The sequence below is a fragment of the Fusarium oxysporum genome, chromosome 4, assembly GCF_000149955.1.
Source record: "Fusarium oxysporum f. sp. lycopersici 4287 chromosome 4, whole genome shotgun sequence".
NCBI lineage: Eukaryota > Fungi > Ascomycota > Sordariomycetes > Hypocreales > Nectriaceae > Fusarium > Fusarium oxysporum.
This window is the reverse complement of record NC_030989.1, coordinates 2,595,197-2,621,609: the sequence shown is the minus strand read 5'-3', so window position 1 is coordinate 2,621,609 and position 26,413 is coordinate 2,595,197. Positions and strand designations below refer to the sequence as shown.

General features: G+C 48.8%; 12 protein-coding genes across 23 annotated transcripts; 4 read left to right on the top strand and 8 right to left on the bottom strand.

The window, feature by feature from the left end:
- Positions 1-1,071: 1,071 nt before the first annotated feature.
- On the top strand, positions 1,072-3,766 carry FOXG_03797 (uncharacterized protein; the record flags this gene model as incomplete). The annotated part of the gene is made up of 3 exons (XM_018381664.1): positions 1,072-1,407; positions 1,458-2,424; positions 2,544-3,766. The coding sequence occupies 3 exons, from the start codon at positions 1,072-1,074 to the stop codon at positions 3,764-3,766; spliced, it is 2,526 nt and encodes an 841-aa protein (XP_018238210.1).
- Positions 3,767-4,148: 382 nt separating this feature from the next.
- FOXG_03796 (uncharacterized protein) lies at positions 4,149-5,171 on the bottom strand (the record flags this gene model as incomplete). Its single annotated transcript, XM_018381663.1, has 2 exons — positions 4,149-4,499; positions 4,545-5,171. The coding sequence occupies 2 exons, from the start codon at positions 5,169-5,171 to the stop codon at positions 4,149-4,151; spliced, it is 978 nt and encodes a 325-aa protein (XP_018238209.1).
- A 670-nt stretch (positions 5,172-5,841) lies between these two features.
- On the top strand, positions 5,842-6,955 carry FOXG_03795 (uncharacterized protein). Its single transcript, XM_018381662.1, has one exon. It carries the CDS (start codon positions 5,892-5,894, stop codon positions 6,894-6,896), a length of 1,005 nt encoding a protein of 334 aa, XP_018238208.1. The 5' UTR covers positions 5,842-5,891; the 3' UTR covers positions 6,897-6,955.
- Positions 6,935-9,168, bottom strand: FOXG_03794 (uncharacterized protein). 3 transcript variants are annotated; one of them, XM_018381659.1, is made up of 5 exons: positions 9,067-9,168; positions 8,849-9,014; positions 8,060-8,798; positions 7,418-8,013; positions 6,935-7,368 (listed from the first exon to the last, which is right to left on the bottom strand). In XM_018381659.1, the coding sequence occupies exons 1-5, from the start codon at positions 9,095-9,097 to the stop codon at positions 7,056-7,058; spliced, it is 1,845 nt and encodes a 614-aa protein (XP_018238205.1). In that variant the 5' UTR covers positions 9,098-9,168; the 3' UTR covers positions 6,935-7,055. The 3 variants fall into 3 exon arrangements, with proteins under 3 accessions (XP_018238205.1, XP_018238206.1, XP_018238207.1); XM_018381660.1 differs by having other exon boundaries at positions 8,849-9,168; XM_018381661.1 differs by having other exon boundaries at positions 8,060-9,014.
- Positions 9,169-9,346: 178 nt separating this feature from the next.
- Positions 9,347-11,785, bottom strand: FOXG_03793 (omega-6 fatty acid desaturase (delta-12 desaturase)). Of its 7 annotated transcripts, XM_018381653.1 has the most exons (4): positions 11,027-11,785; positions 10,171-10,978; positions 9,954-10,122; positions 9,347-9,905 (listed from the first exon to the last, which is right to left on the bottom strand). In XM_018381653.1, the coding sequence occupies exons 1-4, from the start codon at positions 11,078-11,080 to the stop codon at positions 9,728-9,730; spliced, it is 1,209 nt and encodes a 402-aa protein (XP_018238199.1). In that variant the 5' UTR covers positions 11,081-11,785; the 3' UTR covers positions 9,347-9,727. The 7 variants fall into 7 exon arrangements, with proteins under 7 accessions (XP_018238199.1, XP_018238198.1, XP_018238204.1 ...); XM_018381652.1 differs by having other exon boundaries at positions 10,171-11,785; XM_018381658.1 differs by having other exon boundaries at positions 9,954-10,978.
- Positions 11,786-12,089: 304 nt separating this feature from the next.
- FOXG_18659 (uncharacterized protein) lies at positions 12,090-12,191 on the bottom strand (the record flags this gene model as incomplete). The annotated part of the gene is made up of 1 exon (XM_018398796.1): positions 12,090-12,191. The coding sequence occupies one exon, from the start codon at positions 12,189-12,191 to the stop codon at positions 12,090-12,092; it is 102 nt and encodes a 33-aa protein (XP_018238197.1).
- Positions 12,192-12,563: 372 nt separating this feature from the next.
- FOXG_03792 (uncharacterized protein) lies at positions 12,564-15,102 on the bottom strand (the record flags this gene model as incomplete). Of its 2 annotated transcripts, XM_018381651.1 has the most annotated exons (3): positions 12,564-13,817; positions 13,864-14,589; positions 14,647-15,102. In XM_018381651.1, the coding sequence occupies 3 exons, from the start codon at positions 15,100-15,102 to the stop codon at positions 12,564-12,566; spliced, it is 2,436 nt and encodes an 811-aa protein (XP_018238196.1). The 2 variants fall into 2 exon arrangements, with proteins under 2 accessions (XP_018238196.1, XP_018238195.1); XM_018381650.1 differs by having other exon boundaries at positions 13,864-15,102.
- Positions 15,103-15,798: 696 nt separating this feature from the next.
- FOXG_03791 (uncharacterized protein) lies at positions 15,799-18,309 on the top strand. Of its 2 annotated transcripts, XM_018381648.1 has the most exons (4): positions 15,799-16,141; positions 16,228-16,283; positions 16,390-16,841; positions 16,895-18,309. In XM_018381648.1, the coding sequence occupies exons 1-4, from the start codon at positions 15,913-15,915 to the stop codon at positions 17,142-17,144; spliced, it is 987 nt and encodes a 328-aa protein (XP_018238193.1). In that variant the 5' UTR covers positions 15,799-15,912; the 3' UTR covers positions 17,145-18,309. The 2 variants fall into 2 exon arrangements, with proteins under 2 accessions (XP_018238193.1, XP_018238194.1); XM_018381649.1 differs by having other exon boundaries at positions 16,390-18,309.
- Positions 18,310-19,746: 1,437 nt separating this feature from the next.
- Positions 19,747-21,412, bottom strand: FOXG_18658 (uncharacterized protein). The gene has a single exon (XM_018398795.1). The coding sequence runs from the start codon at positions 20,576-20,578 to the stop codon at positions 19,958-19,960; it is 621 nt and encodes a 206-aa protein (XP_018238192.1). The 5' UTR covers positions 20,579-21,412; the 3' UTR covers positions 19,747-19,957.
- A 109-nt stretch (positions 21,413-21,521) lies between these two features.
- FOXG_03790 (uncharacterized protein) lies at positions 21,522-22,365 on the bottom strand. Its single transcript, XM_018381647.1, has one exon. It carries the CDS (start codon positions 22,233-22,235, stop codon positions 21,555-21,557), a length of 681 nt encoding a protein of 226 aa, XP_018238191.1. The 5' UTR covers positions 22,236-22,365; the 3' UTR covers positions 21,522-21,554.
- A 12-nt stretch (positions 22,366-22,377) lies between these two features.
- FOXG_03789 (phosphate:H+ symporter) lies at positions 22,378-25,767 on the top strand. Of its 2 annotated transcripts, XM_018381645.1 has the most exons (5): positions 22,378-23,653; positions 23,706-23,938; positions 23,987-24,483; positions 24,530-24,611; positions 24,659-25,767. In XM_018381645.1, exons 1-5 carry the CDS (start codon positions 23,118-23,120, stop codon positions 25,012-25,014), a joined length of 1,704 nt encoding a protein of 567 aa, XP_018238189.1. In that variant the 5' UTR covers positions 22,378-23,117; the 3' UTR covers positions 25,015-25,767. The 2 variants fall into 2 exon arrangements, with proteins under 2 accessions (XP_018238189.1, XP_018238190.1); XM_018381646.1 differs by having other exon boundaries at positions 22,952-23,653; positions 23,987-24,611.
- On the bottom strand, positions 24,590-26,204 carry FOXG_03788 (uncharacterized protein). The gene is made up of 2 exons (XM_018381644.1): positions 25,875-26,204; positions 24,590-25,821 (listed from the first exon to the last, which is right to left on the bottom strand). The coding sequence occupies exons 1-2, from the start codon at positions 25,987-25,989 to the stop codon at positions 25,490-25,492; spliced, it is 447 nt and encodes a 148-aa protein (XP_018238188.1). The 5' UTR covers positions 25,990-26,204; the 3' UTR covers positions 24,590-25,489.
- Positions 26,205-26,413: the final 209 nt, after the last annotated feature.

Genomic DNA, 26,413 nt, shown 5'->3' with positions numbered 1-26,413 from the left:
TAACGCTCTGTAACTCAAAACAACAGACAAACAAAAATGTCAGATCGATCAGTGCGACACTTGTATCAGATTCGCCACCCAAAAGAGACGAGACGGGGAATAGGTAGATGCATAAGCTATGTATCCCCTACTGTACATATCTGTCCTTGAAGATCAGGGCAATCACTGGATGTGTCCAAGGGTTGACACGCGGCAAGCAAACCGGCAATAAACATTCAGGCAAACAAATTGATTGAGTTTTTATTTAATTTATAAGGTTAATATTATCCATATGTAATTACTCCTTTTGATCAGTGGGGAAACAGGCCACGCACGCGATTGACTTTTCCAACCTAATCTTAACACTGAAGAAAAAATTGACACGGGAGTGGAAAAAGCTTGTTATTTTGGCGGAGTACAGGCGCTGTCTTGCTTCTTTAGTCAGGGGTGCTTTATTGCGTGGCGCTGGCTATTGAGCTGTAGTGCCATGTCCGTGCTGCAACGGACGGAGACTAGCAATAAACTACTGAGCTTGACATGAGGTTTAGAGATGAGGGGACCTGGCAAGTGGGATTCTTGTTCCGCTGAGGGGTTCTTTTCTAGGGGTCGAAATGTCTGTGTAATAAGTAGTATCTTGCCTTCCGTGTCCGTGGCCGTTGTGAGAGGTGACACTGCATTTTCGTACAATATCATCATCGGCCTGTTTTACTCTGTCTCTCTTTCTTTTCTTTTCTTTTCTTTTTTCGTTTACTGCCCTAGGTATTCTTTCTGCTCATTCATTCCTTCTCCTTTGCTGATCACTCTCTGAATCGCCTTGCTACCCATTTTTCCCCGTGGCTTTTAGCTCTTGTCTCTCCTTTTCTTCTGCCCAACCCAACTGCTTTTGGACACACACTCAATCTAGGCTTGTCGTTAGTTCATACTATCATGCCCCAACGGCCTCAGGGGATGAAGCATGGGACATCATCCTTCTTACGCCACCAGAATTTGTCTTCATACTTGTCCAAGGCCAAGAGAGCCCTTTATCTTCTCATCTCGTCACTTCGCAGGCTCTTGACCTTTGCCCGACGCATAACCACATTCTCTTACATCATGTCGGAACCATCGCGGCCCATGGGCTTTGCGGCGAGATTTCTTCCAATCGTCTTTTGTCTGGTCTTGCTGGGCTCGTTGGCTTTTCACAATGTCTATCCTTCAGATGATCCGTATCGATGTAGAGCGCTGCTGGGCGAGAGTGAACGAAATGGCAGCTGGATCCATGCTCCGGATGAGAAGGGTGCGAGGAAGCCATTCACGAATTGGCAGCCTGATGGATGCATGTTGCATCATTACACGGCGCAGGACATAAAGGATTGCATGGGGGATCGCCATTTGGTCTTTTCCGGCGACTCGACGACACGACAGATATACTGGGGCACTGCGCGATTGGTAAATCATGCCCGCATCCGCGCATTGTTCTGCTACTGACTGGTAATTAGTTGGATCGTAAGAGGGCCATAAAAAGTCGCAAGAAGGCCAAGCCTCACCAAAGCTACAACACAACCTTCAATGGCGTCCGAATGCTGCACATCTGGAACCCGTTTTACCATACCCAACCAGGCCACCCTCTACGAGAACAGCTCGAGCGAATCAGCGAAGACAAGCACAAGCATAGCCAGGTCAAGGAGTCGGCTGAAGAGAAAGCGAAGCGAAAAGAAAAGCATCATGGCTCCGATCCTGGTCTTATCATGCTGGGCGCTGGTGCTTGGTTCGCTGGTAACTGGTTCGCCAATGAGTCTGACAAGCGATTCGCCGAGGCTCTGGACAACATCACCGACATCCTCCACTTTGGAGACCTCACCAAATTCGGTACAGGACCAATGGACCCTGTCGAAGGCATTGGTAATGAAGTCTTCCTCGCCCCCGTCGCACCTCCATACTACAATGAACTTCCCGAGTACCGCACTGGACCTAAGGGTATTCACAAGGGCGAAGTCGAAAACATTGACAAAGTCATGTACAGCCAGGAAGAGGAGCATAACCTCCGTCTGCTCCGAGCATTCCCTCAACTCTCACTCAATCAGCCCGAGGCTATTGTCGACAGAACCCAGACTGGCTTTCACGTCATTGACACCGTCGCTGAGATCAAAGCCAACATTCTGCTCAATGCCCGATGCAACGCCAAGCTTGATCGAATGAACGGATATCCCTACACTCGAACCTGCTGCACAGATTACGGCTCGCGGCCATGGGTTCAGATTGCCATTCTCGGCCTCGCTACTCTCTACGTCATTGCGTGCATCTGCTACGAGGGCATCACTCTTGTTTCATCCATTGAGATCAAGTGGCTCGACATGAAGGTTGGCATGTTTGCTGTCTCTCTTCTCTACTGTTTCGCTGCCGACCGTACCCATCTGTTCTCCAAGGGTGAACCAACAGCTTCAGCGCTCGGCGATATAAGCACCGGTAATTGTTGAAGACTGTTCTTGGCAGCACCATCATGGCTGCAGCTTCTCTTCTTCATCGTTTGCGCGATGTTTTTGGTGATGTTCGTCCATCAATCGCAATCGCGGGGCTGCTTGTAGTCTTCGTGACACTCTGGTCTGCCCTCTCAAGAGATCAGACTGAAGAGTGGAAGGGTTGGATGCAGGCTGCCATTCTTGTTTACCACTGGACTGGTGCAATTCGTGATCTTCCCATCTACATCTTCATCCGATTGCTTGTCGCTGCCTACCTGTTCCAGACTGGATACGGACATACCATCTACTTCCTCTCCAAGAAGGACTTTTCATTCCGTCGCATTGCAAGTGTCATGCTGCGCCTGAACATCTTGAGCTGTGCCCTTCCTTACGTCATGGGAACTGACTACATGTTTTACTACTTTGCGCCTCTTGTCAGCTTCTGGTTCATGGTCGTCTATGCCACCATGGCTATCTGCTCCGGCTTCAACGATAGTGTCAAGATCGTCACGAGCAAGATCTTTGTGTCTTTCATCATCGTTACAGTCATTCTCAACTTCACCCCACTCACCCAATGGGCTTTCGCAATCCTCGATGTCGTCTTCCGCATCAAGTGGAACCTCGACGAGTGGATGTTCAGAGTCACCCTTGATGGAGCCATTGTGTTTGTGGGCATGCTTGCTGGTGTCGCGCAACAGCGACTCGAGCGTGATTCTGCTTGGTACACCAACTACAAAGCTGCCATCATTCCTTCCGCCCTGTCAATCCTTGGCTATGCTTACCTCTGCACATACATTGGCGACAGAAAGGCCTATATCATGATGCACCCGGTCATTGCGGCGGTGCCTATTCTTGCCTTCATCGCTCTCCGAAACGCTACTGCTACCATGAGGAACTACTACTCTACCGCCGCGGCGTGGCTCGGTCGATGCTCTCTCGAGACATTCATCCTGCAGTTCCACGTCTTCCTGGCCGCTGACACGAAGGGCGTCCTACTCTTGGATATCTTCAAGGGCGATGCCAGTCTCCTCAATGACCGATGGCGAGATCTCGCAGTCATTGTCCCCATCTTCTTCTGGGTCAGCCACCTGGTCGCCGAAGCATCCGGCAAGATTGTCAAACTCATTCTCGGTGAGGCTAAGCCAAAGCAAGGCATGCCAGAGATTGTGGAAGATGATGAAGATGAGGGCGAGCTGAAGATTGTTGAGCCTGTATGGGAGAACATGCCCATGCTCAACAACGTCCACTTGGACCGCGCAAAAGACTTTGCCAAGTCTGTTACGACTGGCCTTCACATGCGCGTTGCAGCCATCCTTGGAGTGATGTGGCTGCTCAACTGGGTAAGGTGACTTAATTACTGCTGAAGGTGTGATACTAACAGATTGCAGTTGTACTAAAGCGCTATGGCGTTCATTCATGGCTCTTAGAGGGCGTTTTCTGTTTCGGTATGTTTGGTGATTAGGTGTACATGGGTCCTGTAGACTTGAATATAGAAATTGAGACTCGATATTTTATGATCATACTTATGACAGTATTTGCTGCCTTCAATCTGTAGTGTAGCTCTTGCTTCCATCCATCGGCCATTGCTTCGTCTGTGTTCGTTCTTCCATGCAATTTATTTGCCGCTGATCATATCTTCCTTCTGGTCTTGCAGCACTATAGCAGAAAGACATCACCCTCTTGATGCCTTATACAGACCCCCAGCCATACAAACCCCAAACCTTAACGTCATCAGAACAAAACAGTTTCTTCCTCCTTCATCCCAGCCCACTTCCAGCAAGCATTCCACAACAGCTCCCTCTTATGGACATCCTTACATGCAATATCCTCTTCCTCTCGCCTGGCACCCATGAAATATCCTTTCGCGCCCTTGAATCTCTCACCAACGCTCAACTCAACTAGCTCTCGACCTGATTGTGCCGCTGATCTCATAGTATCGGTGAAGTGGCGAAGAACAGGGAGTGATATAAGTACAAGACTAAAGGCAAACCGCATAAACGGCGTCTGAATCCTGTGCGCACGGGAATCGACCATGCCGCCAGGGTCCATTGCTATAGCTGTAATGCCAGAGAGTTTGGGGTTCTAATATGTCAGCTTGATGATGTTGAGACAGTGGCATAGGCTTACCTTCTCGAGCTTGGCGTTGAGGTCGTGCATGAACATGATATTCGCCAACTTCGAGTTTCCATACCGATGAAATCCTCCATCATACTCCTTCCCTTTCTTATCAGGCAACGGCTTGACTAAAAGCTCAGTATCCTCTGGAATACCAGGTCGTTGTCTAAACAGCGGATGCGAACGAGTTGTATAGTGCGTATCCGAACCAAGCATCACGATTCTCCCATCACTCGCCATCCTCCCAATCAACTTTAGCACAAATACAAAATGAGATAAATGATTAACCTGAAATGTTCTTTCAAAACCATCGGGAGTATAAACCTGCTCTGACACAGACATGGTGAAAGCGTTGCAGATGATAGCTTTTATAGGTGGTATTTCTCCAGTAGCTACACGCTTTGCTGTGTTTTCAGAGAAGCCTCTTACGTTGGAGAGAAGACAGAGGTCGAGAGCTTCGATGGAGGATTTGGGGTGTGATGAGAGGAGGGATGAGAGTTGGGCGGTGTTGGGGTCGGAGGGAGATGCATCGCGGACTGTTGCGAGGATGGTATATGATGGGTGGATCTTTATGAGGTGCGATATGTAAGCAAGGGCGAGAGAGCCATTGGCACCGGTTATGATGATTGTTCCCGTCATGTTGATGGTGTAAGTCGTGAGCTGCCGTGATAGCTTCGGAGGATCATATACTATCACGCCAAGGTTGCTAATGAACTTGGATAGAGAGAATTATCATAATTACAGAGTGACTCTTGCATTATTTATATCAATACAATTCTATGGCTTTCCTGGTATGAGCTACAATATCATCAGTGAATCCTTTCGCTTGGCGGAGTTGACTGGAGTTCCGGGTAGGTCGGAGTTCCGCGGAACTCCCAGGCATTCGTACTCCGGAACGGTATGATATTCTGCGCATTGGTTTGCCGATGAAGAAATAATATTTAATATCTTACCCAATCACTCTTTTATGTTCATTTCAGTTTTGCAGGCCTATCAATATCTCGGCCATGTCCATCGTCCCCAACTTTCTATAGATCAGTCTGCCTATGTTATCTAAGTTTCAATAACGGTGAAAACCGTTAAGCTCGTAACCAATGGCGTTTTATAGCTATGGTACACTACATGCTTACTTAACATTGACAACAGAACGTTTATATGAACATGCTCCGGGTCATGGCCAGGCCACGATGTCGTGGTTCAGCTTCAATAGCGTCACATTCTTAATTGGCCAATGACCTCATTATTATCAACATGATCCACATTGGGAGTCACCAAAAGCCGACTCCCATAGCCGCCCGATGACTGATGACAAATCCCATAACCGACGTTAGAACAATTAAATAAATAGTCCTAGAACTGATGAAAATGTCTGGTACTCGTATAAACTTCTCTGGCAACTGTAATATGGCAGATCGGATTCGATATAGCAAGTCTCAGCTCGAGAAGTACTACGATCGGATTGCCTTCCCGGCATCTGATCGTCAGTACGACATCAGCAACCTCTCGTCTGAAGATCAACAGTCCTACCTCGACACTTTGACAAAACAACAAATTCTCACAGTTCCCTTTGAAAACCTTACTCTTCACTACTCATGGCATCGCATCGTCGACGTCAACGCCGATCATCTCTACGATAAGATCGTGAATGAGAAACGAGGCGGTTATTGCATGGAGAACAACACTCTATTCAACACGGTTCTTCTCTCCCTAGGTTTCCATACATATATGGTTGGATCAAGGGTCTTTAACCCTGATGCTGGGAGATTTGGAGGTACTTCACATTGCCTCAGTTTGGTGAATATTGCTGGGAGGACATATGCCGTTGATGTTGGCTTTGGGGCACGGAATCCGACTGAACCGTTGGAAGTTGAGCATGAACGTATTCACAAGGGATCAAGCGGTTTTCAAATGCGATTGCGGCATGATATTATCGCACAAAATGTCAGCAATCAAAAGCTCTGGATATACGAATATCGATCCCACGATGGAGGCGAGTGGGTTCCTCAATGGTGCTTCATGGACTATGAGGTTTTGCCTGAAGATATTCGAGTCTTCAACATGTCTCCTTCTAAAAGTCCTTCAAGCTTCTTCACTTTCAAGGTTGTCAGTGTGCAGTTCACTTCTGAGAAGGAGGATTATTCAGACGGAAGCGCTAGGAACTTGAAAAACGTAGGTGGTGTCATTGATGGTGCCTTTATCATCGACGGAAATTTATTCAAGTATAGAAAGGGTGGAGAGACTAAGTGGGAAAAGACTTTCAAGACGGAGGAAGAGAGACTAGAAGCTTTGTGGAAGTATTTTGGTGTAGAGTTGACGAAGGAGAACGAGAGGGCTATCAGAGGAACTGCGGGCGCTATACCATAGAATTACATCATAGCCGTTGATGTTAGGATATACCCTTATGTCGCTTGCATGAAATTGTTTCCTTGATATGCTTTTGTAAGATAAGCTATGATTGAACACATTGTGATGAAATAATACTCAACTATAGATAGTCCAACAAAACAGTGGTCAGTTCTTCCATCACTGAAACTCGATATCATCCAAAAGTGCCCACGCAGTCGAAGGACTCATCTGGAAATCATTCTCATGGGATACATCCCCCTTCATCAGCAAAGTGCGGTAAACCTGCCCCTTAGCCCTTCGATCCAGCTGATGAGAGATAGATAATATTGTGCTAAACGGCTCCTTGGGCAAATATTGGATCATATCTTCAAAGACTACAAAACAACTATCCAAAAGCTTCCGATCCTGCGTAACGAGATCGTGCTCGGGAAACTCGATCATGTTGACTATGATGAGGATCAGACATGGGAGTGCGGTGCATGTATGAAGCCTATCACTTATGTCAGTACTAGTAGTATAAGAAGCTTGGGGAGGCTTACCATAGGATATACTCTGTCAGTTTTGCCGAACTGATTAATTCCAGACAAACTCGACCATTGCCAACGCATTCGTCCCATCCCGCTGGTAGAGGTGTAAGGTCCGCTCTTCTGACCTCACCATCAACGTCGTCGCTGACATCTATCACAGCAGGTGAGAGATACCGCCTCACTCTATTGATCCACGTATCTTCAAAGGTGAATATCGAGTGAATCTTGATCCGGGTCTCAATATGGCGAGACCACAGATTTGCCATCATATCCCTTGCTAATGGGGATAGCCTCTCATCAATACCTTCTCTGGTACGAAGCTCTGGGGGTATTTCGTCCACCCATTCTTTTAGCAATTCTTCTATCAGAGCGATTGATCTGGCTTTCCTTTCTGGTGTGAAGGTATGGGACTTTTGGCTGTAGAGAAGATCATGGGCTTTTCCTTGGATGAATGCAAACTTGGCGCATGAACGGAGGTAGTTGAACCGAATGGTGTCGGTTGATGAGGTGATGATACCAAGATTTTCTTCAGGGTTCGCTTCTGGTAGGTCCATGTCTGTTTCACAGTCGGGCTGGTGATACGGGCATTGAGACCTCTGAGCCATTTCCTGCCAGTCGTTAGTATCATGGGTGTAGTTGGCGAGTTCAACGTACCCTGTCATAGATGTATGTAAGCCAGAACAGACGAGTTCTATGCGCCTGTTTCGATTTCGACAGTCCTGCCAATGCCTTCTTCGAGTTCAACCGTAGACTTTGTGCAAGCCGAATGACGCTCCCAGTTAGAACAATAGCGAGTTGGACCTCTGAAGATCCTTGAAACAGGATCACCATGCCCAGAAGTACTTGCAATCCCATCAAGTCCTGGCTTTGCATCATTAACTCTGACATTACAGAGCGTACATTACGGATGCTTTGGGAAAACGCAGGGTCGTCCATTGTCTTTCCCTCAAGGACGCGATAATTGATGGCCAAGACGACATTTATAGCAGCCCATGCGACCGTAGAGCGCTTGGTGGATGAAGAGTACCAATCGAGAAGCATGCGCATGAATACATTTTCTTCGAGTAGTGGGATTATGGTGTTGTAATTACGGAAATAGTTGTCCACGAGTGGGAGGACTTCTGATAGAGGAGCGAGCTCGAGCTGATCTGAGCTCGCAGCCTTGGTCAATTGGGAGCCCGCATTTGAGATAGCTGTATGTTGGCAATGGGCTACGTCCAAAGATGTCTGAATTGGCGAAATGCCCCAACTATTTGAAGATCCAGAAACATCAATATCGCTGAGAGAAATGTCGAGTCCTGGCTGTGTTTCTGGTACTCTAAGTCCCCCAAGCGCGGAGAGAAGAGCCTCTATGTTAGCTAAGCGCTCTTCAAGACCGGACATGCGATCGGGCCTTTGCGATCATTAACAACAACGAAACGACACTTAATTGCAGGTACCTACTGAGTCTCAGACTGGACCGAGGGCGCCGGAGTGATTCCGCCGTCCCGAGGCGTCTTTCTTCGACTTGTCACTGTCGTCTTGCAGGTAACCGCGTATAGTGTACAATTCGAGCATGTCGGTTTGCGCCCGTCGCATTTAATTTTCCGCGATACACAGTAATCGCACGCTACAGAACGACATTAGACCAATTTCCATATGATATCTTACCGTAATCTCACCTTTTCGTCTACTTGAGTGCGCTGTCTCCATATCGATTCTTAATGGAACAGATCTCAATTGATTGAAACCTCCACTGTCACTACCAGATCAGATTGTCGGATATGGCGCAGCGGAAAGCCCGCCAAACTCCGCCGCATTAACAGGGGCTTCGGGGGTTCTAGGGTGCCTTGACATGGGCTTGAACCTTGACAATCTCCTGAAAATCACCCCTTATCGTGGCAAAATGTGAGGATATCTATGATGCTACCCAATTTCATGTTTGCGCTAGAGAATAGTTGATATCTGATTCATCCTGTTATCTCAGTGTTTCACGATTTTGTCTCCTCACATTCTGAGACTCCAGTGGCGGAACGCGGACTTGGCATCTGGCGGAAGATAATTTAAACGCCCCGGAGGCGACAAGTGCGGGGATTGAATCATGGATCTCAGGCTGTGCCTCACTTGCTCACTCAACAAATCCCTTCAATCTCCAGTTTAACAAACAAACTCCATTTTATTGCGTCCCAAGCGCGAAAGCCAAGTGCTCTAGCTTGTCTAGTTTCTTCTAATCGCGTATGTCGCGTGTCGTGTCTAACTTGATCTATCGTTTATGTCTATCACAATTGTCTATCATAACCTAGCACTTTGCCTCAGACCAGTACGAGTACCAGACCCGGAGCTCTAGTCCTTGTTCCATCGCATAGCGCCAGGCCTGGCAGGGTCGTGCTCGACGTACTTGAGGGTGCCGAAGATGGTCCACAGCTGGCCCAAGAAGCTTCGGTCGTCGTGGCAGTAGTGGTCGCCGATGACGGGCTTGATGGCCTCGGTGGCCTCGTCAGCCTTGTAGAAGGGGATCTTACTGCGAGGGGTTAGATGTGGATTGGTGCCATTGAGACAGGTGACTTACGGGAAGAGATGGTGAACAACGTGCTTCTCAATGATACCGTGGAAGAGGTGCTTTCCGATGAAGCCAAACTCACGGTCGACAGTGGCGAGAGCTCCCTTGACGTAGGTCCAGCCCTCAGCGGTGTAGTGAGGGAGCTCGGTGTGGTGGTGGTGGAGGTAGGTAATGGCAACTAATCAATTAGCAACGAGTCGATCAATCCGATTGATCTTGAACTTACCGAGCCAGTGGTGAACCCACAAGTAGGGAACAAGGTAGAGGAAGAGAATGGTCGAAACACCAACTTGCTTGGAAGCAAAGTACAGAGCAGTTCCCATAAGAGCAAGACCGATATCGGAGATGAGGATGAAGATGGCCTCATTGGGGCGGAAAACAGCGCTGGTAGGCTCGAAGTGACTGACTCGGAACCACTTGGAAAGGCCAGTCTTGGGCTCCCACTGCTTGCTGCCCTTGCCGGAGCTAGCGTTGAAGAAGAGATACGCCTGCCATCCGAAAAGCTGGTGGAAGATGAGCTTGACCATCTGAGCAGCGGGGGTATCCTCAACAAGCTCAGCGACGTCAATGCCAGCGATCATGAGCGACTTGGAAGGCTTGGGCTCAGTCTTGGGGACGAAAGCCATGTCGAGATCCATGTGGCCGGTGAAGCGGTGGTGGCGGTGGTGAGAGTACTTCCAGCTGAAGTAGGGGACGAGGAGGAACGAGTGGAGGAACCAGCCGGTCACATTGTTGATCTTTCCATGGAGGGAGAAAGCACCGTGGCCGCACTCATGGCCGAGAATCCAGACACCGGTGCAGAAGAGACCCTGGACGAAGCCATAGACCATCCATGCTGCGACGCGGAGGGTCTGGTCGGGAATGCTGGGGATGTAGGTGAGAGCTGCCCAGACAAGGGCAGAGACCATGGCAAAATCGCGGAAGACGTAGTAGAATGAGGTGACGAGCGAGGGCTGGAAGCAGTGCGCGGGAATGGCATCCTTGATGGTCTTGATATCGGGGAACTGAGGTTCAGACTTGGCCTCAAGAGTGACCTGGGCACGAGTTAGGGTGCGATGAGGGGAGCTGCTTGACCGACATACCTTGGGGAGGTCCTCGACCACAACAGTGGTGGCAGTTCGCTGTCGAGTCGCCATTGTACTAACGTATGCAGAAGATGCAATTGTCAAGACTCACTCGAGAGGAAGAGAAGGAAAGTTTAAAGAGGAGGAGAGAAAGAAGAGAGGCGGGAGGTGACGGGGAGAAGAAGAAGGTTCCCGCCCCAACAAAGCTCTTATTATTTATTCCTAGCTACTGATACCAGACCAGACCTCGTCTCAGGATTACCGGTCTTGACCTAATCCGAAATAGCATACGAAAAAAAAAAAACTTCTGAGAAGACCACCAAACTTCAGGGACCCATGAATAGGGGTCCAGAACTTGGACTCGTGGCAGGCCAATCATGGCCCCACGATGTGCGGGAGATCATGGAGAGTTGAGGGAGACGTGTTCACGATGTGGAGAACGAAAAAGGACCCTTAAGCTGTGAGCTTAGCACAGAGGTTAACCGAGTGGGTTCATTCTTGCAAGGGAGCCTTGCTGCTATACTACAATTTTGTTGAGCTCTTCAATTGCGGTGAGAGAAAGTCTACCGTGGGATCGCCTCTTCTGATACGAAAGGCTAAAGGCAAAGAGAAGAGGCAATTTCGAGAAGAGAAGATCTAATCTCACATGCTTGTCTTGGGTTCCTGAAGAGAGTGGAGCACACCACCGCAGATAAGGGTCTGACCTTTCGTGAGTGGCTGAATGGTCACGTTATTTAGAGCGCCGCAGAGAAGACTTCTGGAACAAGAGTTGTTCCGCTAAATAAAATTGAGATGTTTTTTTTCTTTTGTGGTGCTGATTGAGTCGCGTAGGTACGGACCAAGGGGAGCTTTTGTGGACTGGGGCCAAGGTTAAGCGCCTCTTCTTGAGTCAAGCCTGTTCGAGTCAAGGTTTCACATGTTGACACTGATTCAATGCTTCATGCGTGAGGTTCCCAGCTGAATTGAATGGCCATTGAGATGAGGTAGGAAAACGCGACGTCGATCACAAGAGACGAGAATACAGGCAACTTTAGGATAAAAGGCAACTTGAAGATAAACCTGATGCAAGTTGACGATGAACTCAGGAGACCTTTGCTTTAACTTTCAACTCATTAGGCCTTTGATTGGTATTCTGAGATCCCAGCTCGGAGACCTCAAACTCTCTTGCCTCAGCGTTCATCATCTTGCATGCATTGAACGCTTTGTTTAGGCATCAAATTGCCTTATGAGGCCTTTATTGCGCTTGGTGTTTTTAGCTCTAGATTTCCCGATCTCACTCGTTATCGCTGCCCGAGGTTCATGTGATAATTGATGCCATTCTATTATTCGTATGCCGCTTAAGGGCTGATCTCTATCTTTATGTTTAATGCGATGCGTGCAATATGTGCTATACCATGTAAAAAAAAACAATCCAGTAGCAAACAATGAGTACCCTTGCCAATTGGTCTTTGCGCCTTTCAATCTCACCCACGAAGCATGGGCTGCCTCCCTCGTATGTATCAGCCCTTGTACATTATCGTTACAGTTCATTTCGTTATTATGCCCCATCTCATTTCTAGAAAATGAATGAGCACACAAAGACCAGGCATGTATAAATAGTAGTTGTCGTGTATTCCAACTCGAACCACGCGGCTTGACCGCCAAAAGCAATCTTCTTGCTTTGGGTGGTGGGATGCGCCACCTGCGTCTTTGGATCTCGGTTCAGCAGGTCCTCGCGGTCAGGCATGGCAGGCGGGTCAATCGCGTAGGAAATCGGTGTCCAGAGCGAACTGCAGATGAAGAGGAATGTGAGAGGTGGCCAGAACGCGTGGGTGAGAAGGGCGGTGAGTGTGTCGCGAACGGTGTGAGTCGTGACAAATGATCGGAACGATGTGAGAACCACAGCGACGAGGGTGAGATACACAAAGGCGAAGTGGAAAAGAGCCATGTAGTTGATGAGAATGCCCCAGAGACGTCGGAACATGTTCTTTCGGAGCTTGGCGTCGCGCTCATTTAGGGCTGAGCCGAGCGAACCTGTTGGCTTGAAGGCTTGAGTTTGACCGCCGAGCCATGTTGGCAGAATGAACGATCGGATAAGGCAGAGCGCGATGTAAGGAGACATCCAGAGCTGATATCGCGAACCTCGCTGACCGGTATGATAACCTGCGGGAATGAAGAGAGCAAACTCGCAGAGACGGTTCGATATGACGGATGCGAAACACGCGCGGATCAACCATCGGAGCTGCTCGTCGGTAGCATATGCCACAAGAGGCTTCTGCATGATCAGGATAATCGGAATGGCGAAGAGCGAAATGGTGAGCAGAATGGTGTACATGCTCAACGAGGCGTACAAGAAACCGGAGAATCGCTGAGCGGTGGTCATCTGGCGAACCTTGTCGCCCCAAAGACAAAAGTTCAGCTTGAAAGAGGTATCGACTGTTCCAATAGCCCATCGCGTTCGCTGCTTAAGGTGACCGCCATAGTCTTCAGGAACAGTACCAAACTGGAGAGGTTCGTGGATGAAAGCCGTCTTCCAGCCCTTACCGAGCATGAGAGTCGATGTAGCGACATCCTCGGCCAGAGATCCAAGAGGGAAGTTACCAATCTCATCGAGAGCTTCACGACGAGCGACGTAGCCTGATCCGGTGCACCAAGCGACACCTAGAGCGTCCTTGATGGGCTCAATGACGTGGACGAAGAAATCGAGACTTTGAGCGAGAGGATCCGAGGGAGGGGTGTTGTAGAAGAGCTGGGGAGGGCATGCGAGAGCCATCTTGGGGTCGATAAGCATGTGAGGAAGAATAGCACGGAGCCAGTCACGCTCGGGAATCTGCAACTGTAAGTATGTCGTTGCTCAATTTGCGGGAATAGCTTACCATATCAGCATCCAGAGCTGCCATGAATTGACCGGCACCTCCAGGCAGTTTGTGCACCTCGTCAAGACCATAGTTCAGGTTACCCGCCTTGAAATGATGAGGTTGACCAGGAATCTTGACTCGAGCCATGTAGTACAGGTTCGGGTACGTCATGGACAACTTCGCACATGCTTCCTCCAGACCAGAAGATTTTCCATCATCCAGCAGAATGACTCTGTATCGATCCCGGGGATAATCCAGATCACACGCCGCTCGCACCGTATCCATAACCAGATCATCATCTTCACCACAGCAAGTGATGAATGCATCGACAGTTGGCACATCGTTGCCTGTCAATCGCAGCTTAGGTCGGTTCCTCTTCTTCATCGACCACATTGTCCACGTATTATGCATCAATGACGGAATCGCCGTTGCAATCTCAACACCGATGAATATCCATGCACCAGCATACGTCGTATCCGCCGCATTCTGCGCCCAGATAACACAAGCAATTCTCAGCGCAAGATACGCCATGTAGAGTCCAGTATTCGCAAACGTGAGAAAAGGAACAAGCCTAAACACCCATCGCTTCCAACCACCCCAGATCTCAGCGTCGTCGCGCTTATGCACATGCTGAATAGTGCTGCTGTCAACGATATAATCCTTGTTATAAAGTGTGTTTGCGCTGCTGCTCTGAGGCGAACCCCCGCCGGGCAGAAGCGCAGCGAGACTTAGGTGGCTCTGGTTCTGTTTGACGGAGTCAGTGACGTTGGACGATTTGTTGACGAGGGTGCGGGAGCTGACCATTAGGCTGGATGGTCTCCAGTCGACGGACGAATTGCCCGGGTGGTGATGCAGACGAGCTGGTGTTTCTCTACCGCTTCGCAGTGTCGGCGATGCAGAGCGTGAACCACCCGGTGTGTCGTTGAAGTACTGCCCAGGGCTATTGGCAATGTGCGGAGGCCATTCAGGCGCTGGACTGTAATCGTCAAAGTGCGCTGGTGAAGGCCTAGCGGGTCGTCCCTGCTCAGTGACAGAGCGGCCCTGAAACTCTTCCGTTGATGAATGATAGGGCGAATACGGCGTGTATTGCTGCTCTGGGGGACCGTATGGAGAGTGGAGGTCTTGCTGGAAGTACTCCTGCTGCTGATACTGTCTCTGTTCATGCTGCTGCTGATGTTGACGCTGCACGTCGATCTCTACCATCTCCCTATACTCCCTCTCCTGCTCCCCCTCTGCATAGCCATGATGCCCGTTCATCTTGACTCTGGACGGGTGGGACGCATGCGTTTGGGTTCCGCAGGTACAACGTGGTACAAAAAAGTATGCAAGCCGATAGAAAGTCAATGGCTTATCTTGGCAAACCTTGGATGTTCTTGGTTATAACGAGTGACTGGTACCTTTGCAAACGATGTATGAAAGGGAAAAGAAATACCAAGAGTTCAAGAAAACGAGAGAAGATTGACTAGAAAGAAGAAGAAGAAGAAAAAACAAGGGAGAGAGAGAGGAGAGTACATAGAGACAAGAGGCAGATCCGATGGGGGTGTGTTGATTTGAGTTTAGGTAGGTTCCCAACTGGCACGTCCCCCAGTCTCTGCAAAGTATGTGCAGTGCAGTATCGGTTCAGGATTGGTGTATTCTTGGAATAAACAAGCTCCAGCCCATTAACACGAGCGAACCACCCGAGCATGCCGTGACACTAATCCAGGAACAACTAACAGATACACTAACACAACACCCCCCTTCGTATAGCAGCGCAGGGGTTAATCCCGGGTTTAGATCAGGGGCACTTTCAGCTGCGAGCGTGCTATCAGCTTGGGCAGTGCGCTACGTGATTGGCATGTCGGCATTTCCACAGAGTCACCACTGGCCACTCCGCATATGCAAGGGAGGGGGGAGTGTGCATCGCATTAGCTAGCAGCCAATTTGGGAATAACCAGCCTGTGCGAATGATAACGTCTACGCAGTTTCAAAAGCTTGTTCGTTTCTTCCTCCTCCTTTGTTTGGAGGTCCAGTTCAATTCAGTTCAATTCTTTTTCTCTTCTCTGCTCAGAAACACCAGCAGAAATTATGACGATCCGGTTCCTCGTCAATTTTGGCCTTTTGGCCCTTCCTATCGCCATCACGCTGGGTGTGTTGATCGGTCTTAACAGTTCGCGTGAAGCATCGGGTGGACCGCCTTTGTTCAAGCCAGATCCGAAACCGACAGCACCAAAGAAGAAGAATGGCATTACGACGGAACAACATTGCCAAAAGTCTTATGGTATACATCCTGATACCAAGGGCCAAGAATATACACGTGAGTACAAACTATCGAGTTACTGTGTAACTCGGGATGGGATCGAGTCTTGTGTAACGATTGTACCTTTGCTAACTGTCGCGCAGTCAATCCTAATCAGTGGGGTTGGAACGAAGGCGATGACGGAGGTTTATGTTTATATGTAAGTCAATCCTCTACTTTTTCTATCATGATACCTCCTCATGATGCATATCATGCTATGCCGTCATGCGACACCAAGCTCTCCCATCCGATTCTGACCATGGCAGGTCGACATCAACAACAATGAAACGTACGCAACAAAAACAACCGCTCCTCGATGGTCCGTAGTATGGGAATACCCTCAAGGCCCCGAAACCGCTCCTGTCCACGCCTTCCCCAACATCAAAGTCGACGGCTCCGTGTTCCCCGCCAAGCTCAACACTATTGACAAGATCGAGATCGACTTCGAATGGACATACGCTCTTGGCAACGGTTCCGCAAAAGGCGCTACACAGGCTACAAAGACAGATCTCGCCGCAATGAAGAAGAACCTACTAAATGCCAACGTCGCGATGGATATGTTCATGGACAGCGATCAGAAGAAGGCGCAGGACAGTGAGGATGCGTCGCACGAAATCATGGTGTGGTTTGCTGCCATTGGACCTGCGACACAACCTCTCGGCTTTAACGTTGATGGATCAAACCCCCTGGCGACAAAGACTCTCCACGGTACAGAATTGTAAGTCAAGCTTTCTCGCGCAGGGAATATGCATGCGATGCTAATCGGATCAGCAAACTCTACTACGATACCAACCAGGCCAAGCAAAAAGTCTTGACATGGTACGTCGACGAGCCCACTGAAAAGTTTGATGGTGATCTCTGGCCATTGATCGAGGAGATCCTCTCCATGGATAACGCGAATTACCCCTCGTCATCCGATTACATTGGTTACATGTCCTGGGGAACAGAAGCTTACTCGGCCAACACGACGGTAACATTCGACGTCCCCAGCTTGTCGATAAACGTGGAGAAGAAGGCCTAAACCGTTAGATAAAGCCTTCTCACTTTTTTTTTTTGCATATATACGAACAACCTATAGATTAATGAGCGGCGTTTGTTTTAATTGAAGATATATTTTTTGTTTATGATCAAATACGCCATGTTGTTTTACGCGGGGCATGCATATCCCTTTGGAGGCAGGGTAAATTACAGAAAACGCCGTGGCTTGTGCTGGGGAGGGCTAGAGGGTGGTGCGGAAGCTATTGCATGCGCTATTTGGACAATGTTCGTATTTTTTGCAGGTTGTCTTGTTTCTTTTTCTTTTTCTGGAGCTGTTATTGATGATCTAGTCTGTAGGCGGAAACTTCCAGGGCGAGCGGGGCGAAAGGGTGTGAACGTAGTGAGGATGTTGATCAGTGCATCTGAGTTGGTGATGAACTCTGTATTGTCGGGTGAACCGGGACGAGGGATGTCTTTATTGGGAGATCTCCTCTCTTCATGCTTTTGGTCATGGTCATCTTTTCTTTAACGAGAATTACCATCAGATTGTTGTTCAATTGCTCGAGCAGATGATGATGGACTCGTATGGAAAGACGTCCATGGCCAACACGAGGTAACAAACCAGGGTGCAGAGTTACAGACGACCCGTGCACTGCCGGTCCAGCATCAGTGACAAACGAAGAGGGGCTGGTTCCCAGAAATACATCCTTGCAATTGGTGTCTGCCCTGCAAACCCTGCCGTCGTCAGCTGGCATGGGATGAACCAAAGGAACCGTATCATTCTTTGGACGCCTCAGCATTTAATAGCAGAACCACGTTCTCCGTATTGATCAGAAGCTTTTCAAAAGGTGGAACTCAATTCAGCATTAAACAGAGCTTTGGAAGTAATGATTAGCTTGCATTAAAAAATTACCCGTCAGAGTGCTTCCCCCCTCACCATCACCGCACTAATAAGCGCCACTTGATGACAATGTTCAGGTTGCAGCGCGGGAGGTGTTGTACGCAAGACGACAGGTCACTGAAGTAACAATGATAGACGCCAACATGATACGTGAACACGTAAAAACTCACATGGGTGCTGTTATCCCTTCTAGCGTTTTGCTTCGCCGATCGGATCAGTAAGCGGAGTGGTCTGATGCGAAAAACACGAAGTTGAGCGGAGAGACCGTTGTCTCAAAGCTCGGACATCGAGCCAAACTCATGATGGACTGGTTTGGGGTCCTGTCGAGAATAAAAAATTCAACCTTCTACCGGCCCGTCCAAAAGATGTGGCATCTTTCGAGATCCACTGTGAGAGCCACTCCCGCAGGCTTCTCAACATTCTTCCATTGACTTTCTTCTTCTCAAGAGTCTATTCCAGTCTATTTCCACTTCCTCCAGCTTCTGCCACGTGAAGATGTGTGCCATGGCACGTGAAGAAATGCCCAATTGGCCTGTGAAAGGAGACAACAGCCATCCCTGCTTCCAAAGGAGAACAAGGCTGGGGAGGCATCATTGCAACTGTAATAGCAGACAGATGAGATATTTTTAACCCAATCGTCGATCTGGCAAGGCAAGGTTTTTCCTTTCTCCTGATTAAAAAATCGCTCTTTAGTGGCTACACTAATTCATCTCAACTGTCGTCATTCACATCCTTATCATTCGGTCTTGGCCCCGAAATTAAGCATTGCCCAGCTGTCTTGCCAAGGGGGCGTGTGCCTCCTGTAATCCCTGTTTTCTCATGCTCGGTACCTGCGTCGGGAGGTTTTTTTTTAGGTGGCGAAGAAATTGTCTAGACGTGAAAATTTGATGGGAAAAGGAGATTGAGATCTAAATCGTTAGATGACCTAGGGCTGGATCTTGGAAAAGCTTATCACTGTGAGAGATGAGGCCGATAGAGAGGTTGCAGCCTTTGGTGATTGAGGCCAGGATGTGCGTGATAAGAGAGGTCAGGGTTTAGACGAGGGGTTCGTTCTTATCATGGCGCACTTTTGTCAACGGTCAATCAACTCAATCCTCAGTCAATTGGTGCGCATTTGCCGATGACCATTACATGGACAAACTCTAGCTTTCACATTCTTCCATGTGAATTGAATTTCGCAACCACATTCTCAGTCCAATCCCACCACTTGAAGACATCCAATTGCAATCGCATTTCACCCCCCACGTCGGGGGACATGATCCGCAGCGGTACACTCTGACCATCTGTCAGCACTTAAGATCTCTCTTATCCACTGTTACAAGCGATATGAACATAAAGCTTGGCAAAGAGTCAGTCAAACCCATAATTATCAACAATTTGAAGTTGTTGTAGGGTAAGAACTGCATTTGTCGCAGCCTCAGAATATGCATGATTCATCTCCATTCTTCTCTGAGACTCCGAGTTTCATGCATCGCCTTGACCCACTGTAGGCATCTCTGACGAAGGATCGTTACCCTGTATCGCCGAAAAGCTACCTTTCGTGCATTTGTTTATGGTTCATGCAAGCCTTTAAGCTTAATCAAATGTCGAGGGATAATTCATAATTGAGCTTGTGTACTCTGGAGTAATCTCATGTGCTACTTGTATATCTTAGGGCTGGTATTACACAAATCTTCGAATATTAGAGGCAACGTCACTTGAGACATGAAGCACCACATCGAGATACATCTGGAGCCCGAAAATAGCTTATATGGGTTCACCATTTCTTACCATAATATTTACACGAATCATAACGAGTACAGCGAATCCGTTTACCAGATCTTTTAGTCATTATGATCCCAACAAGCTGTGATAAAACAACACTGGAATGTGAATGGAATTATCACCTGGAACCCGCTACAGATGCTCCAGTAAATGTTTTATTTGAGCCTCCCTTGATCGCGCAAGTCTCCAAATCATTCTAGAGCAGATACTAGCAGAGCGGAGAGGCCCCGGTGTGCGGGTTGTGTCATCCCTCGCGGCCCGTCGTTGGCATTCCTGCAACGCGGGTATAAGATCGGTGATGAGGTGAACGGGGAATACGGAATGAGAGAAAGGTTGGTGGTACGCGATTGACATTTTATGTGAAACATTGGAGTTTGCATTAGTTTGATCGCACGATGCAACATGCTGTGGTTCTGATCTCGACGATCTTGGTTGATCGTGTTCGCGTATCTATATGATCGACTAGAGGCCCAGTTGATCAACATGCTGAGCGACCACGAAAGGTGTTGGTTGACCACATTTGATGCAGAATAATGATTAATAAAAACTCGGGTTTGGCGAGAATGCCGATGCTGCGTGATGGCAATATGCCTGCAGAGTATGGCTGGGGGCCGCTTCGTTCGTGATGGTTGCTCACAACTCCGGGATGTCCAGCGAGCTGAAGGCGTCGAGAGCTTACGACAGAGGGTGCAAAGATGTAAAAGCATTAATCTAGTCAGTGGCAGCCTTTGTAGCATCGGGTCCCATTCACAAGCCTGCCCTGTTGGCCTCGGTCGGAGGGCCTCTGTCGTAACTAAGATCACCATCCACATCGAGGTTGCTCAACATTGGAATACTCAGCCTAACTAGCAGAGAGAGAGAGAGAGCAAGCGCTCAAATAGATGGATGTCATAAGGCATTTCGGGGATGTGAGCTGTCTTGATTGCAGTAGTTCGTAGAGTTGCTGCTTATACATGCTTCTGTGTTGCGTCTCCTGTCGTTGAGCATCCTGCTCAGCAATATGTCAAACGATCGATTTCAGACCTTTCTCGATTCAATGCACAGACTTGGGCACATGTTGCTGGAAGCATTCGTACCCAGGGATTGCATTTGCAGGGTCGTCGTCCTTAGTGACACTTGCAGATGATATCCAGAAGCCCACAACATCAACGGTCGCATTTATCCAGGTACAACAGAAAACACTGGCGAAGACACGAGGAGCAGGCCGTATTTGTTTGAGATGCAATTTCGGGAGATTTTGCTGTTATTATAGTCTTTAAGGGCAGCGACAAGAGCGATGGCCCATGGTCGTCGGCATTTGGCTATGTTGCATTGTTCATTTCGGCACTGCACTCGGCGCATAAAGATGAGCATCACTTCCAAACTGTAAATCACCAAATGCGCTGAGGATGACGGCGGTTGGGTTGCGAGACACCAAGGTGATAAACGGCCTGTACACTGAATGGCCATAAACTATACTGCTGTGTCACTGTACCATCAAACGTGAAGCTGGACGGCTGAAAGTGGCAGCGAGGGAGAGAACCTTGGCTCCATTGCTGGTGTAATCTCAGCTTTTGCTATTTGAGGCGCCGGTTCGGAAAGACGAAACCGGTTGCGCGCACTCTGAGCGGAATAATCACAGTGGTACGGGTGGTTGTAGTTGACCGGACTTCAGTCAAGCAGATAGGATCGCATCGCGCACCCGTCGCATGCAGTATGAAGAATATCCGCTTCATGTTAGCGACCAGTGATCTAAGACGGGCGAGTGAGTGAACTTACATTACTTTTATACATACCCAACTCTCGTCGCTATTGAGGTCCCTCTTTGCCCTCATCCCAGTCCTTCAGTGCTGCACTGAGCGCCTTCTTCGCTTTCATTTGTCGCGCAAGGAAAGGAGCATTGAAGAGCTCATGGAGAGGCATCTCGCTGTTTGCATGATCTTGCGCAAACTCAACGGTGCACCCCTTGCCCAACTTCTGCTTCGCAATCTTGACACTCTCACGCAACATGTCCCCACCAAGTCCTCGACGTCTGTACCGCGCCCTCGTCGTCCATGCACGAATGAAGGCAGCCTTGTTGCTCTTCTCCAGTCGAAGGACCACTGCAGCGATGATGTCCTTCCCGAACCGCGCACCGATGATGGTATCCTCAACACCATCCTTCTTCATCCAGTCAAGCCAATTCGTCTCTTCAGCGATGCGAATGTACGCACTGGTGAAGTATCGAATTGCGACGAGGTATGTGAGTATAATACCGGGGTAGATGATCAGCATGGTGCTGATGTCCTTGCCTATGCCCGCGCCATAGTGTGCGATCGCAAGAATGGCTATAAAGACAGAGAGGGGAATGGGGTGAAAGATCATGGCGCGTGATGCTGTTTGACGCTGCTGCGCGACACTGTCGGCGATGAGTTTGAGAGCATCTTTCTTTTCTTTTGGGTCGGTTAGGACCTCGATTGACAGAGGTGGCGGTTCTGTTGGCTCTGACATGGTGATGTTTGAAGAGTGAGGTGAGAAGTTGACGTATGATGCGCGCGCAAAGAATGCGACAACCTTGCGTATAAGCGAATGCAACAACACCCTTTACAGCGACGGCCCGAAAAGAAGAGATAGGTCACAAGAGAAAGAAAGAGGCAGAATTCGAATACCCAGACTTAGAAGAGTCATTGGAAGACACGTGCTCTCCAAGTCGAAAAAGTCTTGGCCCGCGGGATTAAACCGGCAACACAATCGACGCTTGTCTTCAGCTGAAGCCGTGATACCCGAAATATTGAAGACTCCAAACGCCTTCGGTGTCCCAATGCAGCAAAACTTTACCACCAACAAGCTTAGTCCTTAATGACAAGCTTACTCTCTCGGTGTCCCCATTCAAGTCCAGATGCACCTCAATCTGTCACTCTTGATGCCAAGGCGGGTCGGAGCCACGCTAATTCCGTGCCGTGTCCCGAGACCCTGGAACGCTTTTAGCCAAGCAATCTCAACGCTTGAATGCACGTGGGAACGGAGCTCGACGTCTATTCGTCCTCACTTATAAGTGTCGTGTGCTTCATCCTATACCGAGCATGGAGACTCAGGAGATAGCATGTCGAGTTCTAGAAGAGCATGTCCTCGAGAAACAAAATTTGACTGGTGCGTCTCGGTTCGGACGGCTCTCGATGGGATTTTTGTAAAAGAGAACTATGGGGGATTAATATCGAGGACGGTTTATATATATTAGATCGTTATGTTCTTTTCTAGATCTCTTGGCTTGTTCTTGGCTGCAAGGATAATTTCTCTTGTGAACGTGCCGCTGGGTACCCTTTCCAAGTAGACGTACGCGAAACTAAGACCAGTTCTATTCTTCATATCGTTCTTTAAATAATTCTTCCAAAAATGGCTGCCACTCCTGGTCCCGTCGCCAAGACAAGCGGCGGCAACAATGCCTTCCACAACTTTCACAACGACTTTGCTCACATCGCCGACCCCAATGAGCGTCGTCGTCTTGCCCTCGCCGAGATCGACAAGGCTCCTTTCGGATGGTACCATGTCCGCGCCTGTGTCGTTGCTGGTGTTGGTTTCTTTACTGACTCCTACGATATCTTCTGCGTGTCCATGTTGACCATCATGCTGGGTATTGTGTATTATCCTGGCAAGGGAAAGCTTGCTACCAGCTCTGATAACGCTATCAAGCTTTCGACTTCTGCTGGTACTGTTATTGGACAGCTTGGATTTGGTATGTTGGCCGATATTGTCGGTCGTAAGAGGATGTATGGTCTGGAGCTTATTGTCATCATCTTTGCGACTCTTGCCCAGGCCCTGACTGCCGGTTCGCCTTCCACCTCGCTTGTTGGTCTTATCATCTTCTGGCGTGTAGTCATGGGTGTTGGTATTGGTGGTGATTATCCCCTTTCTTCCATTATTACCTCCGAGTAAGTTCATGTACACTCAAGGCGATCATATCCAGGTTGACTAACATCGCAGGTTCGCTACCACTAAGTGGCGTGGTGCCATGATGGCTGCCGTCTTTGCCATGCAGGGTATCGGTCAGCTCGTCGCCGCTCTCGTCATGATGTTCCTCACACTCGGCTTCAAGTCTTCCCTCGAGAGTGCCCCTGATACCAAGCACTGCACTGGAGACTGCCAGGTCGCCGTTGACAAGATGTGGCGTACCCTTGTTGGTTTCGGTGCCGTCCCTGCTTGCATTGCCCTCTACTGTAAGTCACTTACATCTCGACCTCTCAACAAACACTGACATGGTATAGACCGTCTCACCATCCCCGAGACCCCCCGTTACACCTTCGATGTCGCCCGTGACGTTGAGCAAGCCGACGAGGACGTCAAGGCCTACATGACTGGAAAGCGTGAGGGCGACACCGACGAGATCGCCCGTGCTCAAGTCCACGCCAGCGCCAAGTCGAACCTCCAGGTCCCCAAGGCCAGCTGGAGCGACTTCTGCCAGCACTACAGCAAGTGGAAGAACCTGTCCATCCTCATCGGTACTGCTGGCTCATGGTTCTGTCTTGATGTTGCCTTTTATGGTCTCAGCTTGAATAACGGTACTATCCTCAAGGTCATCGGTTACTCTTCTAAGGATGCCAATAACATGTACGAGTTCTTGTACAACACTGCTGTTGGTAACATCATTATCGTCTTGGCTGGTGCTGTCCCTGGTTACTGGGTGTCTGTTGCCACTATCGATACCCTTGGACGAAAGACTATTCAGCTTGGTGGTTTCATCATTCTGACTATTCTCTTCATTGTAAGTTGTTGTCGTGGCTGGTGGTTCACAACACTAACATGTTTAGGTCATGGGTTTCGCTTACAACCATATCTCCTCCAACGGTCTCCTCGCTATTTACGTCCTTGCCCAGTTCTTCTTCAACTTCGGTATGTCTTTATTCCTTCCACGAAAAAACGTATACTAACAACTACAGGCCCTAACACTACCACTTTCATCGTCCCTGGTGAGGTCTTCCCTACCCGCTACCGATCTACCTCCCATGGTATCTCCGCTGCCTCAGGAAAGATTGGTTCCATCATTGGCCAGGGTGCCATCTCCATCCTCCGCACCCACGGTGCCACCGACAAGAACGAGGCCCCCTGGATGGACCACGTCCTCGAGATCTACGCTCTCTTCATGCTTCTCGGTATCTTCACTACTCTCCTTATCCCTGAGACTGCCCGTAAGACTCTTGAGGAGCTCAGTGGTGAGGATGACTATGCCAACAACCCTGAGACTACCATTGATTCTGAGGCTCACGCCGGTAAGAATGAGGGAACCAGCGTTTAGAAGTGTGTCACTCTTTTAAGTTGGGGCTGCTGATTGGTTGCGTTGGTATCACATGAAACGTGGCAGTGATCTACGGACCCTGCTGGGCTGATGGAACAGAACCTGATTTACTAAAACATTCCTTGATTTGGTTGAGATACTTGGATACCCAACAAGTACATTACAAGTTTATAGCAAAATTAATAATCACTAAATAAATACCAAGTTACTGAATCCACGTTCCTTGTCAGTTGTCTTGGCCCTGCTCATTCACGGCTTGTCAGGAAAGAAGAGATGATGTTAGGGGGGATCAATCTGTATTGAAGCAAATAGTATGCTCCGTGGTATTTACCAATAATAATTAAGCATTCACATAATAGTATCGCTTATCCGTACCCTGTATCGTATCCTTTACCGAGACCATGAAGCCGAAGGGTATACCCAGCCCTTTATCCAAGTCCATTACCAAAACACCAAAAGGAAGCATCGAAATTATTTACTCCTTCTTACCACCAAGCAGTCCGCCAACGGTGTTACCAACACCCTTTCCAACATCTTGTAGTCCCTGGGCAGCACCCTGGCCGCCACCGACAACAGCATTCGCGGTGCTGTTCATGGCTCCGGAGCCTGGAACATCCTTGTTGACGTATCCGCCGTTCTCATCACGGCCTTGTCGCTCGGCGCGGTTCACGCCCTCCTTTGATGCAAGGTCGCCGACGGGTTGGAGAAGACCTCCTTGGCCGACTTGGCCGGCGGCGAGGTTATGGACGCCGTCTTGGAGAGTGTCGACTTGTTCAATGCCAGTGACTTTGGTCTTGTCGAGGTTTTCTATTGTGATGTTAGAAGGGAGGGGCTGGGATGTAGAGATGTAGAGAACGTACGCTTGGCGGCATAGCTTGTCTTGTTGTCCTTGGTGAACCAACGAAGATAAATGTCCTCTATCCAAGGAACCCACTTCTCGTACTGCTCGTTATAGGTAGCCTTAGTCCACTCCATTTTGAAGAATATCAAATAAAATTATGTGGGACCTGCTGTATCGTTTATCGTCTTGTTTATCTTGCAATCTAGCAGAGTGAAAGACTGTGCTGAAGACATCACTTTATACACATTGCGCGTCTTGCTACGTCATCCACCTTGCAAGGATCTGAAACGACGCAAGGCAAATCTCATAGGCTGTTTCATTTCTTGGTGGTGGTTGACCAAGACGCATTGTGATGCCATGCTGTGTCTTTTGGGTGTGGCGCGTGCCGCTCTAAAAACCGGTTCTCGTGGCGCCTCGACGTCATTTGGTGGGAGGACGACAGGGATGAGCCACGATGGTGTTTATTCCACGGTCCACCAATCAAAGGGGAAAAGAGTGCGATACTTCTTTTTAGGTGAGAAGATCATCGAAATGGAAGTCAATTAATGAGAGATCGAT

Coding starts and splice junctions, on each gene's coding strand:
- FOXG_18658 (XM_018398795.1), bottom strand. CDS start 20,578: ATGTGGATGGTGATCTTAGTTACGACAGAGGCCCTCCGACCGAGGCCA.
- FOXG_03793 (XM_018381652.1), bottom strand. CDS start 11,080: ATGGCGACTCGACAGCGAACTGCCACCACTGTTGTGGTCGAGGACCTC. Junction 10,123..10,170: donor GTGGGTTCACCACTGGCTCG/GTAAGTTCAAGA, acceptor CTAATTGATTAG/TTGCCATTACCTACCTCCAC. Junction 9,906..9,953: donor GTTGTTCACCATCTCTTCCC/GTAAGTCACCTG, acceptor AACCCCTCGCAG/TAAGATCCCCTTCTACAAGG.
- FOXG_03794 (XM_018381659.1), bottom strand. CDS start 9,097: ATGGAGACAGCGCACTCAAGTAGACGAAAAG. Junction 9,015..9,066: donor GCACTCAAGTAGACGAAAAG/GTGAGATTACGG, acceptor GTCGTTCTGTAG/CGTGCGATTACTGTGTATCG. Junction 7,369..7,417: donor CTGACAGAGTATATCCTATG/GTAAGCCTCCCC, acceptor CATAAGTGATAG/GCTTCATACATGCACCGCAC.
- FOXG_03789 (XM_018381645.1), top strand. CDS start 23,118: ATGGCTGCCACTCCTGGTCCCGTCGCCAAGACAAGCGGCGGCAACAAT. Junction 23,939..23,986: donor TGCTTGCATTGCCCTCTACT/GTAAGTCACTTA, acceptor GACATGGTATAG/ACCGTCTCACCATCCCCGAG. Junction 24,484..24,529: donor TTCTGACTATTCTCTTCATT/GTAAGTTGTTGT, acceptor TAACATGTTTAG/GTCATGGGTTTCGCTTACAA.
- FOXG_03788 (XM_018381644.1), bottom strand. CDS start 25,989: ATGGAGTGGACTAAGGCTACCTATAACGAGCAGTACGAGAAGTGGGTT. Junction 25,822..25,874: donor GACAAGCTATGCCGCCAAGC/GTACGTTCTCTA, acceptor ACATCACAATAG/AAAACCTCGACAAGACCAAA.
- FOXG_03795 (XM_018381662.1), top strand. CDS start 5,892: ATGAAAATGTCTGGTACTCGTATAAACTTCTCTGGCAACTGTAATATG.
- FOXG_03790 (XM_018381647.1), bottom strand. CDS start 22,235: ATGTCAGAGCCAACAGAACCGCCACCTCTGTCAATCGAGGTCCTAACC.
- FOXG_03791 (XM_018381648.1), top strand. CDS start 15,913: ATGACGATCCGGTTCCTCGTCAATTTTGGCCTTTTGGCCCTTCCTATC. Junction 16,142..16,227: donor CAAGGGCCAAGAATATACAC/GTGAGTACAAAC, acceptor ACTGTCGCGCAG/TCAATCCTAATCAGTGGGGT. Junction 16,842..16,894: donor ACTCTCCACGGTACAGAATT/GTAAGTCAAGCT, acceptor TAATCGGATCAG/CAAACTCTACTACGATACCA.